The 19,611-nt window shown below is 44.4% G+C and overlaps 1 protein-coding gene across 2 annotated transcripts in view; it reads right to left on the bottom strand.

Annotated features, from left to right (window-relative positions):
- sptlc3 (serine palmitoyltransferase, long chain base subunit 3) overlaps positions 1–18,250 on the bottom strand; it is a 95,997-nt gene extending 77,747 nt beyond the window's left edge. Inside the window, exons 1-4 of one of the 2 annotated variants that reach the window (XM_036945981.2) lie at positions 17,583–18,250; positions 13,728–13,934; positions 1,371–1,525; positions 628–776 (exon numbers count right to left, since the gene is read on the bottom strand). In XM_036945981.2, coding sequence (XP_036801876.2) covers positions 628–776; positions 1,371–1,525; positions 13,728–13,934; positions 17,583–17,693 — 622 coding nt within the window. In that variant the 5' untranslated portion in view covers positions 17,694–18,250. The remainder of the gene's footprint in view (positions 1–627; positions 777–1,370; positions 1,526–13,727; positions 13,935–17,582) is intronic. The other variant, XM_090201765.1, reaches the window with a different exon arrangement.
- Between the last annotated feature and the right edge of the window lie 1,361 nt (positions 18,251–19,611).

Below are 19,611 nucleotides of genomic sequence, written 5' to 3'. Positions count from 1 at the left end.
TAGCAACACAACATGGTAGCAACACAACATGGCAGCAACACAACATGGCAGCAACACAACATGGTAGCAGCACAACAACAACATGGTAGCAACACAACATGGTAGCAACACAACATGGCAGCAACACAACATGGTAGCAGCACAACATGGCAGCAACACAACATGGCAGCAACACAACATGGTACAAACATTGTTAGGGAACATCCCAGATGAAACCCTATTGCCTACAAAGTGCACTACATTTGACTAAAGCCCTAAAGTAGTGCACTATTAATGCATAATAGTGTGCAATTCGAGACACAGCCAAGACGCAATTAGGGACGCAGACCAGTTCAGTTCTGACCTATTTCAAACCGAGTGGGGAAAAAAAAGAGTGGCTAGCTTTACAGTTGACCCAAAAAACACACGTTTACCACACACACACCCACCCACCCACCCACACACACCCACCCACACACACACACACACACACACACACACACACACACACACACACACACACACACACACACACACACACACACACACACACACCCCTCCTTCTCAGCCCCAACCTTCCACACCTGTCACTCACACACACACACACACACACACACACACACACACTCACTCACACACACTGCTCACCCATTTCCTGTCGAGTGCTGCAGACCCCGAGACCATACTGCTGGGTTCTGTCTGCCACAGTTTTCAGGAAATCACCGTCGTTCTCAGCGAAACCCAGGTAGTTATAGGAACCCATGTTGATGACATTGTCTATGGTCTTCCCTGTTAAACTGAAAACACACAGACAGACATACAGACAGACGTTAAGCCCACGTTGATGACATTGTCTATGGTCTTCCCTGTTAAACTGAACACACAGACAGACATACAGACATACAGACAGACATTAAACCCACGTTGATGACATCGTCTATGGTCTTCCCTGTTAGACTGAAAACACACACACAGACAGACAGACAGACAGACAGACAGACAGACAGACAGACAGACAGACAGGCAGACAGACAGACAGACGTTAAACCCACGTTGATGACATCGTCTATGGTCTTCCCTGTTAAACTGAACACACACAGACAGACAGAGGTTAAACCCACGTTGATGACATCGTCTATACAGTAATAGTGGGAACCCAACCTACAACATAACACGATAAGCAATTAGAACTCAAAACAGTAAACATATCAATCAATATTGTTTCATTGAATTTGCTCATAGCCTTAATTAGAACCTAGGACCATATACACACACAGTGTATCAGAGTAGGAGTTCAGATCTAGGATCAGGTCCTCCCTTGTCCGATGTAATAAGATCCATTGTTATCTACAAGTGGAAAAAAAACTGATTCTAGATCAGCAACCCTGTACCTGAATGTCCAGTTGTAGTCTGGGGACACCCTCTCCATCACGTCGAACACAGGGCCAGGCAGACTGCATATAGGTCTGTTCCAGTTGTCTCTTACTCTCATGTACAGGTTACGGGTGTAGAAGTTCTCAAAGTCTTGGTACAGAGGGACAAAATCCTGAGGAGACACATATTGAAAACAGGGTTTGTTCGTGATTACTACATGGCACATGCAATTGGAAGTATGAAGTTTACATACACTTAGACATACACATTAAAACTCGTTTTTCAACCACTCCACATATTTCTTGTTAACAAACTATAGTTTTTGCAAGTGGGTTAGGACATCTACTTTGTGCATGAAACAAGTCATTTTTCCAAAAATTGTTTACAGACAGATTATTTCACTGTATCACAATTCCAGTGGGTCAGAAGATTACATACACTAAATTGACTGTGCCTTTAAACAGCTTGGAAAATTCCAGAAAATGATGTCATGGCTTTAGAAGCTTCTGATAGGCTAATTGACATCATTTGAGTCAATTGGAGGTGTACCTGTGGATGTATTTCAAGGCCTACCTTCAAACTCAGTGCCTCTTTGCTTGACATCATGGGAAAATCAAAAGAAATCAGCCAATCAGACCTCAGAAAAAACATTATTAGATCTCCACAAGTCTGGTTCATCCTTGGGAGCCATTATCAAACGCCTGAAGGTACAACGTTCATCTGTACAAACAATAGTACGCAAGTATAAACACCATGGGACCACGCAGCCGTCACACCGCTCAGGAAGGAGACTCATGCTGTCTCCTAGAGATGAACGTACTTTGGTGCGAAAAGTGCAAATCAATCGCAGAACAACAGCGAGGAACCTTGTGAAGATGCTGGAGGAAACAGGTACAAAAGTATCTATATCCACTTTAAAACGAGTCCTATATCGACATAACCTGAAAGGCCACTTAGCAAGGAAGAAGCCACTGCTCCAAAACCGTCATAAAAAAGCCAGACTACGGTTTGCAACTGCACATGGGAACAAAGATCGTACTTTTTGGAGAAATGTCCTCTGGTCTGATGAAACAAATATATAACTGTTTGGCCATAATGACCATCGTTATGTTTGGAGGGAAAAGGGGGGGGCTTGCAAGCCGAAGAACACCATCCCAACCGTGAAGCACGGGGGTGGCAGCATCATGTTGTGAGGGTGCTTTGCTGCAGGAGGGACTGGTGCACTTCACAAAATAGATGGCAACATGAGGAAGAAAAATTATGTGGATATATTGAAGCAACATCTCAAGACATCAGTCAGGAAGTTAAAGCTTGGTCGCAAATGGGTCTTCCAAATGGACAATGAGCCCAAGCATACCTCCAAAGTTGTGTCAAAATGGCTTAAGGACAACAAAGTCAAGGTATTAGAGTGGCCATCACAAAGCCCTGACCTCAATCCCATAGAAAATTTGTGGGCAGAACTGAAAAAGCGTGTGCGAACAAGGAGGCCTACAAACCTGACTCAGTTACACCAGCTCTGTCAGGAGGAATGGGCCAAAATTCACCTAACTTATTGTGGGAAGCTTGTGGAAAGCTACCCTAAACGTTTGACCCAAGTTAAACAATTTAAAGGCAATGCTACCAAATACTAATTGAGTGTATGTAAACTTCTGACCCACTGGGGATGTGATGAAAGAAATAAAAGCTGAAATAAATAATTCTCTCTGCTATTATTCTGACATTTAACATTCTTAAAATAAAGTGGTGATCCTAACTGACCTAAAACAGGGAATTTTTTACTAGGATTAAATGTCAGGAATTGTGAAAAACTGAGTTTAAATGCATTTGGCTAAAGTGTCTGTAAACTTCCCAACTTCAACTGCAAGTGGTAAGTGTGTTTGAATAATTGGAGAGGTGGTACAGTTACCTCCTAATGAGATATAGTGATCACTGTATCCCAAGACTAGAAGTGGGTGATCACTGTATCCCATGACTAGAAGTGGTTGATCACTGTATCCCATGACTAGAAGTGGGTGATCACTGTATCCCAAGACTAGAAGTGGGTGATCACTGTATCCCATGACTAGAAGTGGGTGATCACTGTATCCCATGACTAGAAGTGGGTGATCACTGTATCTCATGACTAGAAGTGGGTGATCACTGTATCCCAAGACTAGAAGTGGGTGATCACTGTATCCCATGACTAGAAGTGGGTGATCACTGTATCCCATGACTAGAAGTGGGTGATCACTGTATCCCATGACTAGAAGTGGGTGATCACTGTATCCCATGACTAGAAGTGGGTGATCACTGTATCCCATGACTAGAAGTGGGTGATCACTGTATCCCTAGACTAGAAGTGGATGATCACTGTATCCCATGACTAGAAGTGGGTGATCACTGTATCCCATGACTAGAAGTGGGTGATCACTGTATCCCATGACTAGAAGTGGGTGATCACTGTATCCCATGACTAGAAGTGGGTGATCACTGTATCCCATGACTAGAAGTGGGTGATCACTGTATCCCATGACTAGAAGTGGGTGATCACTGTATCCCATGACTAGAAGTGGGTGATCACTGTATCCCATGACTAGAAGTGGGTGATCACTGTATCCCAAGACTAGAAGTGGATGATCACTGTATCCCATGACTAGAAGTGGATGATCACTGTATCCCATGACTAGAAGTGGATGATCACTGTATCCCATGACTAGAAGTGGGTGATCACTGTATCCCATGACTAGAAGTGGATGATCACTGTATCCCATGACTAGAAGTGGGTGATCACTGTATCCCATGACTAGAAGTGGGTGATCACTGTATCCCAAGACTAGAAGTGGATGATCACTGTATCCCATGACTAGAAGTGGGTGATCACTGTATCCCATGACTAGAAGTGGGTGATCACTGTATCCCATGACTAGAAGTGGGTGATCACTGTATCCCATGACTAGAAGTGGGTGATCACTGTATCCCATGACTAGAAGTGGGTGATCACTGTATCCCATGACTAGAAGTGGGTGATCACTGTATCCCATGACTAGAAGTGGGTGATCACTGTATCCCAAGACTAGAAGTGGGTGATCACTGTATCCCATGACTAGAAGTGGGTGATCACTGTATCCCATGACTAGAAGTGGGTGATCACTGTATCCCAAGACTAGAAGTGGGTGATCACTGTATCCCATGACTAGAAGTGGGTGATCACTGTATCCCATGACTAGAAGTGGGTGATCACTGTATCCCAAGACTAGAAGTGGGTGATCACTGTATCCCATGACTAGCAGTGGGTGATCACTGTATCCCAGGACTAGAAGTGGGTGATCACTGTATCCCAAGACTAGCAGTGGATGATCACTGTAAGAGGAGTGCACTGGACATGGTGCTGTTGGCAAAAATAGTTTGTTTGTTTTGAGCTTCTGATCTGACATTATGTTCAAAGAGCTCCATTAGGACCCAAGGCACAACAGACCAGAACACAGCAGAACACAGCAGAACATGGCAGAATGCAGCAGAACACAGCAGAACACAGCAGAACATGGCAGAACACAGCAGAACATGGCAGAACACAGCAGAACATGGCAGAACACAGCAGAGCAGAACATGGCAGAATGCAGCAGAATAGAGCAGAACACAGCAGAGCACAACAGACCAGAACACAGCAGAACAGAGCAGAACACAGCAGAACACAGCAGAACATGGCAGAATGCAGCAGAACAGAGCAGAACACAGCAGAACAGAGCAGAACATGGCAGAATGCAGCAGAATAGAGCAGAACACAGCAGAACAGAGCAGAACATGGCAGAACACAGCAGAACATGGCAAAACACAGCAGAACAGAGCAGAACATGGCAGAATGCAGCAGAATAGAGCAGAACACAGCAGAACATGGCAGAACACAGCAGAACATGGCAGAACACAGCAGAGCAGAACATGGCAGAATGCAGCAGAATAGAGCAGAACACAGCAGAGCAGAACATGGCAGAACACAGCAGAACACAGCAGAACAGAGCAGAACACAGCAGAACAGAGCAGAACATGGCAGAACACAGCAGAACATGGCAGAACACAGCAGAACAGAGCAGAACATGGCAGAACACAGCAGAACATGGCAGAACACAGCAGAACAGAGCAGAACATTGCAGAACAGAGCAGAACAGGGCAGAACACAGCAGAATAAAGCAGAACATGGCAGAACATGGCAGAACAGAGCAGAATAGAGCAGGGCAGAACATGGCAGAACACAGCAGAATAAAGCAGAACATGGCAGAACATGGCAGAACAGAGCAGAATAGAGCAGGGCAGAACATGGCAGAACACAGCAGGGCAGAACAGAGCAGATCAGAGCAGAACATGGCAGAACAGAGCAGAACATGGCAGAACACAGCAGAACAGAGCAGAACATGGCAGAACACAGCAGAACAGAGCAGAACATAGCAGAATGCAGCAGAACAGAGCAGAACAGAGCAGAACAGAGGAGAATAGAGCATGGCAGAACCCAGCAGAACAGAGCAGAACTGAGCAGAACAGAGCAGAATAGAGCAGGGCAGAACCCAGCAGAACAGAGCAGAACATAGCAGAATGCAGCAGAATAGAGCAGAACACAGCAGAACACAGCAGAACACAGCAGAACATGGCAGAACAGAGCAGAACATAGCAGAACACAGCAGAACATGGCAGAACACAGCAGAACAGAGCAGAATAAAGCAGAACATGGCAGAACATGGCAGAACAGAGCAGAATAGAGCAGAACACAGCAGAACACAGCAGAACATGGCAGAACACAGCAGAACAGAGCAGAACAGAGCAGAACATGGCAGAACAGAGCAGAACATGGCAGAACACAGCAGAACAGAGCAGAACATGGCAGAACACAGCAGAACAGAGCAGAACATAGCAGAATGCAGCAGAACAGAACAGAACAGAGAAGAATAAAGCATGGCAGAACCCAGCAGAACAGAGCAGAACTGAGCAGAACAGAGCAGAATAGAGCAGGGCAGAACCCAGCAGAACATAGCAGAATGCAGCAGAATAGAGCAGAACACAGCAGAACACAGCAGAACATGGCAGAACAGAGCAGAACAGAGCAGAACATAGCAGAACACAGCAGAACATGGCAGAACACAGCAGAACAGAGCAGAATAAAGCAGAACATGGCAGAACATGGCAGAACAGAGCAGAATAGAGCAGAACACAGCAGAACACAGCAGAACATGGCAGAACACAGCAGAACAGAGCAGAACAGAGCAGAACATGGCAGAACAGAGCAGAACATGGCAGAACACAGCAGAACAGAGCAGAACATGGCAGAACACAGCAGAACAGAGCAGAACATAGCAGAATGCAGCAGAACAGAGCAGAACAGAGAAGAATAAAGCATGGCAGAACCCAGCAGAACAGAGCAGAACACAGCAGAACAGAGCAGAATAGAGCAGGGCAGAACCCAGCAGAACATAGCAGAATGCAGCAGAATAGAGCAGAACACAGCAGAACACAGCAGAACATGGCAGAACAGAGCAGAACAGAGCAGAACATAGCAGAACACAGCAGAACATGGCAGAACACAGCAGAACAGAGCAGAATAAAGCAGAACAGAGCAGAACACAGCAGAACACAGCAGAACATGGCAGAACACAGCAGAACAGAGCAGAACAGAGCAGAACATGGCAGAACAGAGCAGAACATGGCAGAACACAGCAGAACAGAGCAGAACATGGCAGAACACAGCAGAACAGAGCAGAACATAGCAGAATGCAGCAGAACAGAGCAGAACAGAGAAGAATAAAGCATGGCAGAACCCAGCAGAACAGAGCAGAACTGAGCAGAACAGAGCAGAATAGAGCAGGGCAGAACCCAGCAGAACATAGCAGAATGCAGCAGAATAGAGCAGAACACAGCAGAACACAGCAGAACATGGCAGAACAGAGCAGAACAGAGCAGAACATAGCAGAACACAGCAGAACATGGCAGAATAGAACATGGCAGAACACAGCAGAACAGAGCAGAACAGAGCAGAATGCAGCAGAATAGAGCAGAACACAGCAGAACAGAGCAGAACAGAGCAGAATGCAGCAGAATAGAGCAGGGCAGAACCCAGCAGGACATATTGAAAACAGGGTTCATTGTCACAACACAGCGTGATTACTACATGGCACATACAGTTTGTCTGAAGTCTGAAGTTTACGTACACTTAGGTTGGAGTCATTAAAACTAGTTTACATACACTTAGGTTGGAGTCATTAAAACTAGTTTACATACACTTAGGTTGGAGTCATTAAAACTAGTTTACATACACTTAGGTTGGAGTCATTAAAACTAGTTTACATACACTTAGGTTGGAGTCATTAAAACTAGTTTACATACACTTAGGTTGGAGTCATTAAAACTAGTTTACATACACTTAGGTTGGAGTCATTAAAACTAGTTTACATACACTTAGGTTGGAGTCATTAAAACTAGTTTACATACACTTAGGTTGGAGTCATTAAAACTAGTTTACATACACTTAGGTTGGAGTCATTAAAACTAGTTTACATACACTTAGGTTGGAGTCATTAAAACTAGTTTACATACACTTAGGTTGGAGTCATTAAAACTAGTTTACATACACTTAGGTTGGAGTCATTAAAACTAGTTTACATACACTTAGGTTGGAGTCATTAAAACTAGTTTACATACACTTAGGTTGGAGTCATTAAAACTAGTTTACATACACTTAGGTTGGAGTCATTAAAACTAGTTTACATACACTTAGGTTGGAGTCATTAAAACTAGTTTACATACACTTAGGTTGGAGTCATTAAAACTAGTTTACATACACTTAGGTTGGAGTCATTAAAACTAGTTTACATACACTTAGGTTGGAGTCATTAAAACTAGTTTACATACACTTAGGTTGGAGTCATTAAAACTAGTTTACATACACTTAGGTTGGAGTCATTAAAACTAGTTTACATACACTTAGGTTGGAGTCATTAAAACTAGTTTACATACACTTAGATTGGAGTCATTAAAACTAGTTTACAGACACTTAGGTTGGAGTCATTAAAACTTGTTTTTCAACCACTCCACATATTTCTTGTTAACAAACTATAGTTTTGGCAAGTCGGTTAGGACATCTACTTTGTGCATGACACAAGTCATTTTTCCAACAATTGTTTACAGACAGATTATTTCACTTATAATTCACTGTATCACAATTCCAGTGGGTCAGAAGATTACATACACTAAGTTGACTGTGCCTTTAAACAGCTTGGAAAATTCCAGCAAATGATGTCATGGCTTTAGAAGCTTCTGATAGGCTAATTGACATCATTTGAGTCAATTGGAGGTGTACCTGTGGATGTATTTCAAGGCCTACCTTCAAACTCAGTGCCTTTTAGCTTGACATCATGGGGAAATCAAAAGAAATCAGCCAATCAGACCTCAGAAACAAATTGTAGACCTCCACAAGTCTGGTTCATCCTTGGGAGCAATTTCCAAACGCCTGAAGGTACCACGTTCATCTGTACAAACAATAGTACGCAAGTATAAATACCATGGGACCACGCAGCTGTCATACCGCTCAGGGAAGAGACCCATTCTGTTGCCTAGAGATGAATGTACTTTGGTGCGAAAAGTGCAAATCATTTCCAGCAGAACAGAGAAGAGCAGAACAGGGCAGAAAAGAGCAGAACAGAACAGAACAGGGCAGAAAAGAGCAGAACAGAACAGGGCAGAACACAACAGAACAGGGCAGAAAAGAGCAGAACAGAACAGGGCAGAACACAACAGAACAGGGCAGAACACAACAGAAAAGGGCAGAACACAACAGAACAGGGCAGAAAAGAGCAGAACAGAACAGGGCAGAACACAACAGAACAGGGCAGAACAGAAAAGAGCTATCCCATCCCAGTCAATGCCATTTAGGATGTTAATCAGTCTCTGATGGCCACAGCTGTGTGTGTGTGTGTGTGTGTGTGTGTGTGTGTGTGTGTGTGTGTGTGTGTGTGTGTGTGTGTGTGTGTGTGTGTGTGTGTGTGTGTGTGATGCAGTGAAGAAGTGAAGAGTGTTATTCAGGGACAGAGGATACATAAAGTAGTCCCCTAGAGTGACCTCGTAAAGACAACCATGTCAAACAGAGAGCACATTAGAGCAGATTGTCTACACACACACACACACACACACACACACACACACACACACACGTAAGTCTGAGTGACTTAGCAACATTCAACTAAAGTAGGCTAAACAACCACATTTCACCAGTATTGTAAGTATCACTACAACAGTTTTCAAAAAGCAGGCCACAATTCTCTAAGGACAGAGAGCCTCTTTCCACCTGTTTCTGTATAAATAAAGCAAATCTCTGCCTCTCTCTCTCGCTGTCTCTCTCTCGCTGTCTCTCTCTCTGTCTCTCTCTCTGTCTCTCTCTCTGTCTCTCTCTCTCTTGCTGTCTCTCTCTCTCGCTGTCTCTCTCTCGCTGTCTCTCTCTCTCTCGCTGCCTCTCTCTCTCTCTGTCTCTCGCTGTCTCTCTCTCTGTCTCTCTCTCTCTCTGTCTCTCTCTCTCTGTCTCTCTCTCTCTGTCTCTCTCTCTCTGTCTCTCTCTGTCTCGCTCTCTATCGCTGTCTCTCTCTCTGTCTCTCTCTCTCTCTCTCTGTCTCTCTCTCTGTCTCTCGCTGTCTCTCTCTCTGTCTCTCGCTGTCTCTCTCTCTGTCTCTCTCTCTCTCTCGCTGTCTCTCTCTCTCTCTCTCTCTCTCTCTCTCTCTCTCTCTCTCTCTGCCTCTGTCTCTGTCTCCCCTGAGAGTTCATTAACACCAGATCTAGTCCTCTGGGTCGTCTGTCACCCATTGTGACTCAGTAGATTATTAAACAACAACAAGAAGGGGGGAAAAAACTAATGAGAGAGCATTTACATTATCCATGTCCTTTTCAGATTTACATGAGTTCCTGAAAACGTTTCCTCCCCAATTTTGTGGTATCCAATTGTTTAGTAGCTACTATCTTGTCTCATCGCTACAACTCCCGTACAGGCTTGGGAGAGACGAAGGTTGAAAGTCTCCGATACACAACCCATCCAAGCTGCACTGCTTCTTAACACAGCACGCATCCAACTGACCTTGGTCAGCGCGCCCGGCCTGCCACAGAGTCGCTGGTGCGCAATGAGACAAGGATATCCCTACCGGCCAACCCCTCCCTAACCCGGACGACGCTAGGCCAATTGTGCGTCGCCCCATGGACCTCCCGGTCGCGGCCGGTTACGACAGAGCCTGGGCGCAAACCCAGAGTCTCTGGTGGCACAGCTGGCGCTGCAGTACAGCACCATTAACCACTGCGCCACCCGGGAGGCCAGAACCTTCACCTTTCTAATGACACACACACACACACACACACACACACACACACACACACACACACACACACACACACACACACACACACACACACACACACACACACACACACACACGCACACACAGAGACACACACTGCGCCACCCGGGAGGCCATTCAGCAGAAGTATTTTAACTTTTTTTTTTTTTACCAAAATGTTTTGGCATAAATGTGAACTTTCATGTTGCCTTAATAATAAACATGTATGTAAATGAAATTGTTGAATTACGAGCCGAGTTAGTAAGGAAATATTCAGGAAACTAACCGCTGATTTCATTCTGAAAATGAATCAGACAATGAGAAAATCCCTGATTTAGGAAAGGAAAAATCAAAGAAAAAAACATTTGAATTGACATTGTAGAGTCTTCTGTTGACAGTAGTGGGAAGAAACGGTGTCGTTGTCACCAAAGAAGAAGAAGAGTTTTGAATTCAGTGGAAGCAGAGAGATGATTGCCAAATGCGGAGAATCCAAAAGAGAAGAAGGAAGATAACCGTTGTATAAAACACCTGTCTCCGGATTACATCTTCAAACTAAGGGCAACCATGGCAACCATGACCGAGAGGGAGAAGCGTTCATACGGTAAGAGCTAGCGGTCTAGCTAACACATTATATGTTTTCTAATTTAGTCAGAAAGTCGTTTTCATTGCAAGTTAAAGCGAAATGTAAAATAGATTTGTGTCTGTAAAATGTATATAAACTCAGCAAAAAAAAGAAACGTCCTCTCTGTCAACTGTGTTTATTTTCAGCAAACTTTAACATGTGTAAATATTTGTACGAACATAACAAGATTCAACAACTGAGACATAAACTGAACAAGTTCCACAGGCATGTGACTAACAGAAATTGAATAATGTGTCCCTGAACAAAGGGGGAGGTCAAAATCAAAAGTAACAGTCAGTATCTGGTGTGGCCACCAGCTGCATTAAGTACTGCAGTGCATCACCTCCTCATGAACTGCACCAGATTTGCCAGTTCTTGCTGTGAGATGTTACCCCACTCTTCCACCAGGACACCTGCAAGTTCCCTGACATTTCTGGGGGGAATGGCCCTTGCCCTCACCCTCCGATCCAACGGGGCCCAGACGTGCTCAATGGGATTTAGATCTGGGCTCTTCGCTGGCCATGGAAGAACAAGGACATTCCTGTCTTGCAGGAAATCACGCACAGAACGAGCAGTATGGCTGGTGGCATTGTCATGCTGGAGGGTCATGTCAGGATAAGCCTGCAGGAAGGGTACCACATGAGGAAGGAGGATGTCTTCCCTGTAATACACAGCGTTGAGATTGCCTGCAATGACAACAAGCTCAGTCCGATGATGCTGTGACACACCGCCCCAGACCATGACGGACCCTCCACCTCCAAATCGATCCCGCTCCATTGTACAGGCCTCGGTGTATCGCTCATTCCTTCGATGATAAACGCGAATCCGACCGTCACCCCTGGTGAGACAAAACCGTGACTCGTGAGTGAAGAGCACTTTTTGCCAGTCCTGTCTGGTCCAGCGACGGTGGGTTTGTCCGTCCTATCTCCCTGTAGCGCTGTCTAAGGCATCTCACAGTACGGACATTGCAATTTATTGCCCTGGCCACATCTGCAGTCCTCATGCCTTCTAAGCCTAAGCTTGAAGTAAAAGCCTAAGTGTTGCTATCCATTAGTTTACTCCAATTAAGGGAGGGGTGGGTTATGGGAAAATAATAAAGGAAATGTTTCATTTATTTTTATTCCCAATTTCATGCCATCCAATTGGTAGTTACAGTGTTGTCTCATCGCTGCGAGAAGGCCGTCTCTTCAGCCTTTGGGAATGTCGCTCCACGCTCCAGTCAAATTGGGCTCCACTCCTTGCTCTGCTCATATACTCTGATGTGGACACCTGCTCGTCGAACATCTCATTCCAAAATCATGGGCATTAAAAATGGAGTTGGTCCCTTTGCTGTTATAACAGCCTCCACTGTTCTGGGAAGGCTTTCCACTAGATGTTGGAATATTGCTGCGGGAACTTAATTAATTATTTGTACCCCTTTTTTCTCCCAAAATTAGTGGTATCCACTTGGTAGTTAGTCTTGTCCTATCACTGCAACTCCCGTACGGACTCGGAAGAGGCGAAGGTCGAGAGCCGTGGGTCGTCCGAAACACAACCCAGCCAAACCGCACTGCTTCTTGCCCACTTAACCCGGAAGCCAGCTGCACCAATGTGTCGGAGGAAACAACGTGCACTTGGCGACCGTGTCAGAGTGCATTGCGCCCAGCCCGTCAGAGGAGTCACTAGTGCGCGATGGGACAAGAACATCCCTGTCGGCCAAACCCTCCCCCAACCCAGACGACGCTGGGCCAAACCCTCCCCCAACCCAACCCAGACGACGCAGGGCCAAACCCTCCCCCAACCCAGACGACGCTGGGCCAAACCCTCCCCCAACCCAGACGACGCCGGACCAAACCCTCCCCCAACCCAGACGACGCCGGGCCAAACCCTCCCCCAACCCAGACGACGCCGGGCCAAACCCTCCCCCAACCAAGACGACGCTGGGCCAAACCCTCCCCCAACCCAGACGACGCCGGGCCAAACCCTCCCCCAACCCAGACGACGCTGGGCCAAACCCTCCCCCAACCAAGACGACGCTGGGCCAAACCCTCCCCCAACCCAGACGACGCTGGGCCAATTGTGCACCGCCCCATGTGTCTCCCGGCTGCGATAGAACCTGGACTCAAACCAGGATCTCTAGTGGCACAGCTAGCACTGCGATGCAGTGCCTTAGACCACTGCACCACGCGGGAGGCAGAAAAAATATATTTTAAAACAATATATATGCATATATATATATATATATATTTATATATATATAGTACCAGTCAAAGGTTTGGACACACCTACTCATTCAAAGGTTTTTCTTTATAACATGATTCCATATGTGTTAATTCATAGTTTTGATGTCTATTCTGCAATGTATAAAATAGTAAAAATAAAGAAAAACCCTGGAATGAGTAGGGGTGTCCAAACTATTGACTTATACTGTACATCTCTACCTTCTGCTCCTCTCTCTCCCTGGCGATGTGACATTTCTCCAGTCCTACTGCTCTGAGGAAGTCCCTGAAGTATCCGAACAGTGTGACGATGCCGAACCCCAGGTATGTCATCACAGCTACGTACATGGGAGGATTCTCAAAGGATTCTGGTCTCTGAAACCTCTGCCGACTGGAGGGGGGCCCAGCGCTGTGTGCTGTGCTGTTTTTCTAGAGGAAGAAGAGCAACAACAGTCAGGGTAACTACACACAAACAACAACAACAACAACAGTCAAGGTAACTACACACAAACAACAACAACAACAGTCAGGGTAACTACACACAAACAACAACAACAACAACAGTCAAGGTAACTACACACAAACAACAACAACACCAGTCAGGGTAACTACACACAAACAACAACAACACCAGTCAGGGTAACTACACACAAAACAACAAAAACAACAGGCATGGGAACTACACACAAACAACAACACCAATCATGGTAACTACACACAAAACAACAACAACAGTCAGGGTAACTACACAAAAACAACAGGCATGGTAACCACACACAATCAGTCATGGTAACATTGGTCAGGGAAGTGACCAAGAACCCGATGGTCACTCTGACAGAGATCTAGAGTTCCTCTGTGGAGATGGGAGAATCTTCCAGAAGGGCAACCATCTCTGCAGCACTCTACCAATCAGGCCTTTATGGTAGAGTGGCCAGACGGAACCCACTCCTCAGTAAAAAGGCACATGACAGCCCTCTTGGAGTTTGACAAAAGGCACCTAAAGGACTCTCAGACCATGAGAAACAAGATTCTCTGGTCTGATGAAACTAACATTGAACTCTTTGGCCTAAATGCCAAGCGTCACATCTGGAAGAAACCAGGCAACGCGCATAACTTGGCCAATACCATCCCTGCGGTGAAGCACGGTGGTGGCAGCATCATGCTGTGGGGATGTGTTTCAGCGGCAGGGACTGGGAGACTAGTCAGGATTGATGGAAAGATGAACGGACCAAAGTACAGAGAGATCCTTGATGAAAACCTGCTCCAGAGCTCTCAGGACCTCAGACTGGGGTGAAGATTCACCTTCTAACAGGACAATGACCCTAAGCACACAGCCAAGATAACGCAGGAGTGGCTTCGGGACAAGTCTCTGAATGTCTTTTAGTGGCCCAGCCAGAGCCCAGACTTGAACCCGATCGAACATCTCTGGAGAGACCTGTGCAGTGACGCTCCCCATCCAACCTGACAGAGCTTGATAGGATCTGCACAGAAGAATGTAAGAAACTCCCCAAATACAGGTGTGCCAAGCTTGTAGCGTCAAACCCAATAAGACTTGAGGCTGTAATCACTGCCAAAGGTGCTTCAACAAAGTACTGAGTAAAGGGTCTGAATACTTATGTAAATGTGATAGTTCTGTTTTATAAATGAATAATAAATTAGCATAATGTCTAAACCTGTTTTTGCTGTCATTATGGGGTATTGTGTGTAGATGGATAAAAATAAAAAAATCTAAATTTTAGAATAAGGCTGTAACTTAACAAAATGTTGAATAAGTCAAGGGGTCTGAATACTTATGTAAATGTGATAGTTCTGTTTTATAAATGAATAATAAATTAGCATAATGTCTAAACCTGTTTTTTGCTGTCATTATGGGGTATTGTGTGTAGATGGATAAAAATAAAAAAAATCTAAATTTTAGAATAAGGCTGTAACGAAAACAAAATGTTGAATAAGTCAAGGGGTCTGAATACTTTCCTAATGTGCTGTATGTCAGTGTTCAGTGTGGAATTGTTAATAAATTTTCAAAATTCCAAAGAACAGGCAGAATAAACCAAATTGAACATCTGTATATCCAAAAGGAAACAGATTTTGGTTTGTTAACCACGGGTTTAAAAAAACGGGTCTTTCATCTCGCCAGATTGAGTTTCAAATGTTCTCTCATGTTCCAGGTATGGGCATCACTTCACCATGGCCATCTTTTTTTTTAAAATATATATATATTTTTTATATATTCTATTATTTTATTATGTTATATTACGTAATTTTATTTATTGTGTGCAATGTGTGCAAAGCTGTCATCAAGGCAAAGGGTGGCTACTTTGAAGAATCTAAAATCAATTTTGATTAACACTTTTTTTGGTTACTACATGATTCCATATGTGTTATTTAATAGTGTTGATGTCTCAACTATTATTCAACAATGTAGAAAATAGTAAAAATAAAGAAAATAAAGAAAAACCCTGGAACCCGTGCTTCTACACCTGCATTGCTTGCTGTTTGGGGGTTTTAGGCTGCGTCTCTGTACAGCACTTTGAGATATCAGTTGATGTACGAAGGGCTATATAAATACATTTGATTTGATTTGATTTGAATGAGTAGGTGTTCTAAACCTTTTGACCGGTAGTGTAGGTGTGTCTTGACTGTGATAAGGGCTCAATAAATAAGAGCATATTGTCTGCTAAATTAACCAAACAAGGCTATGTCATTGCACAGCCATAGGCTTCTCCATCAAAGCACCATTGCTGAGGTTACTGCTTTTTAAAATATTGTCTTCCACGATATAATATAACCAGTTGATTTTAGAGTTTCAATAAATTACTATTAAATGGCACTTGCTTTTTAATTGCCATATATATATATATATATATGAGGCAATTTAGAAAGTGTGGATTTATCTGTAATGGTTATGCTAATTTGGCATTGTTGCGATCTTTTGGCACATGCGCACATGTTTTTTTTTTTCCACTTGCGCTTTTGTTTTCCAATAATATAACGAACTAAGTACTAGTACTAGTTAGTAACCATTAGTACTAGTTAGTAACCATTAGTACATGAGCTGTCAAAACAATCCCTATTTCAGACTGTAGTGACTCTGACATGGCTGCTGTAGTTGTAAAAGGGTGTGTGGGCTCACTACAGTAGACTGGTAGGTGGTGGCACTCAGGAGATGTGTTTAGAGCAAACTAAGGAAACAATACCTGCCACGGAAGGCTCCCAGTTACTTTCAAAATGTTCAAAATCAAAAGTGTAAGAACACGTTTAAAGCCTGAAAGAGGATGACACAACTTTCAAAACGAGTCCGTTTTTATTGTCCGGCCACAACGGTCAACTAGTGTGCCGTTTAGTTTGCCAACACTCACTCATTTGTTTCTGAACAGCTCGCTAGTTAACTACCACACGGTATTGTCAAACTGTCCACACAACAGTAACTATTTAGGTAGGAAAACTACAAGATATGCCAAATAACAACCCCCCCCCTCAAAGAATTGAGGGCAAATAAATCAGATTTGACCGTTCAGACACAAGATGCACGACCAGGAATCAGATTTGACCGTTCAGACACAAGATGCACGACCAGGAATCAGATTTGACCGTTCAGACACAAGATGCACGACCAGGAATCAGATTTGACCGTTCAGACACAAGATGCACGACCAGGAATCAGATTTGACCGTTCAGACACAAGATGCATGACCAGGAATCAGATTTGTAGATTTCAAAACCACCTATAAAATCTGTTTTAAAATGTGTCGTGAAATGTCCGATTCCACGTGCTTCTTGTCTCGTCCGGGACCGGATAAAGATGAGGAGATGCGAGGTGGGCCTTAATGTAACGAGGTGGTTAATATACCGGGCTGCATCAACAAGTGCGACCCTGAGATACCAGGCACTAACTCGGCAACAGAGCCTACACTATTATTACGCCGTTCATATTATTGACTTTTTTTGTTGTTGTTGTTTTTTTTCTCGCTATTGTTATTTTTTTTTTTACAGAGAATAAAAGTTAGGCTGCTCAAGATGTCGCACATATCACCGGAAAACGCCCCATGACATCTACTCGCCAGTAATTCTACTTACCTGTGCCTTATTGTGGTATCCATTTTTCTTACAATTCTCGTTTTTGAAGTTATTCCCGTTCAGTTGTATCTTGAGGTTTCCGTTGGGCACAGGGGCTGTAGTTCGAGCCATATCTAGTCAGGAGAAGATATGGTGTACACTGAGTGAATAAGTAGGAAGTGTTTTTTCACCCCCCAGCAGCGGTGAATGAATGGCAGCCCAGGTATGAAACCGGTTTACCTTCCTTGGGTCATTACGACAAAAGGTGATTTATAATCAGCACTACGGGTAGCTCTGGTCCGTGACGTTACGTGTGGGTTGATAGCACCGCGTCAACAAACCCGACGTAACGCCCCGGACCAGAGTTATGTGACTCCTACAGGTCGCGTTGGAAACCTAACCCACGCGCAAGCCTCTTATTATTGTGTACACAAAACTAGCAGCTCATCTCCACGCTGTGAAATAGATCTTGAGGAAGCAGCTGGTGAAACAAATGATTAGACTTCTGAATCTGAAATCCGATTGGAAGAAAAATGTACATTCCGTTTTCCTAAACTGGTGATAGGCTGTCATCCGTAGAAATATAATGTAGTTTGTAAATATGTGTCGTCACCAGACCTAAGGCCGCTCACAGAATTCAACAGTTGTTTGGACTGTATCTGTTATCATTACTCTGGTTTCAGGGTGCTACCTTTCACTTCTCTATTATAGTGTACAATAAAAAGTGTGCATCCGAAATAGCACCCTATTCCCTATATCGTGCACAACTTTTAAACCGAGCTCTATGGTCCCCGGTCAAAAGTAGTGCACTATTTAGGGAATAGGGTGGCATTTGGGACTTTACCCATAGGGTGTGATAGTGTGTGTTAGGTTACTCATTTACACAAATACAGGAAGCAATGAAAACAATACTACTTGTAGTGCCTCTGCTTCAAACCAAGTGAGAAAAGAGACATGATAGTTTGAAATGACAGACAATGTTCCTGTGCTGTTTTATTACATCCAAGTTACTGTCTAAAGCATATAAGCCTGTAGGCTAAGGATATAACACTACACAGCAGTAGACCACCGGTACTTTGAAAGGAGTACAGAAACGATCTTGCACAATGTCTAGGGCTGTATGCTAGAGCCACCGAGAGCACTGTTCAAGGTGTGGTCTGGAGTAATATTGAACTGGTTTTGACCTGGCTAGGTGACTATCTCTGCACTGGGCTTTTCTATTACATTATGCTCTGGTGTAGTAAATCAGTATCTGTCTGCTTCTCAGAAAACTAAACCGCATACTCTCCTTGAGGCAATACTGCAGAGAGAGAGAAAGAGAAAGAGAGCGCACGCAAGAGAGAGAGAGAGAGAAAGAGAGAGAGAGAGCATGCAGGAGAGAGAGAGAGAGAGAGCGCGTGCAGGAGAGAGAGAGAGAGAGAGAGAGCGAGCGTGCAGGAGAGAGAGAGAGCGTGCAGGAGAGAGAGAGAGAGAGAGAGAGAGCGCAGGAGAGAGAGCGAGAGAGAGAGCGTGCAGGAGAGAGAAAGCGAGAGAGTGCGCAGGAGAGAGAGAGAGAGAGCGCAGGAGAGAGAGAGATGGGGAGAGCGAGAGAGATTAAGAAGAGAGAGGGAAGCACAGAGAGAAAGAAAGAAAGAAAGAAATAACTGTCTCTGTCAAATTGCCTTGAGTTGTTGTTAGTCTACTGAAATAACTTCCCTCCGCCCTGGTCTCTATTCCTATACTGTCCCAGAATGGTCTTCCCTCCACCCTGGTCTCTATTCCTATACTGTCCCAGAATGGTCTTCCCTCCACTCTGGTCTCTATCTCTATTCCTATACTGTCCCAGAATGGTCTTCCCTCCACCCTGGTCTCTATTCCTATACTGTCCCAGAATGGTCTTCCCTCCACCCTGGTCTCTATTCCTATACTGTCCCAGAATGGTCTTCCCTCCACTCTGGTCTCTATCTCTATTCCTATACTGTCCCAGAATGGTCTTCCCTCCACCCTGGTCTCTATTCCTATACTGTCCCAGAATGGTCTTCCCTCCACCCTGGTCTCTATTCCTATACTG

Source organism: Oncorhynchus mykiss, chromosome 16, assembly GCF_057628025.1.
Source record: "Oncorhynchus mykiss isolate SJ-2025 chromosome 16, ASM5762802v1, whole genome shotgun sequence".
Classification (NCBI taxonomy): domain Eukaryota; kingdom Metazoa; phylum Chordata; class Actinopteri; order Salmoniformes; family Salmonidae; genus Oncorhynchus; species Oncorhynchus mykiss.
This window is presented reverse-complemented; position numbering and strand designations above follow the sequence as displayed.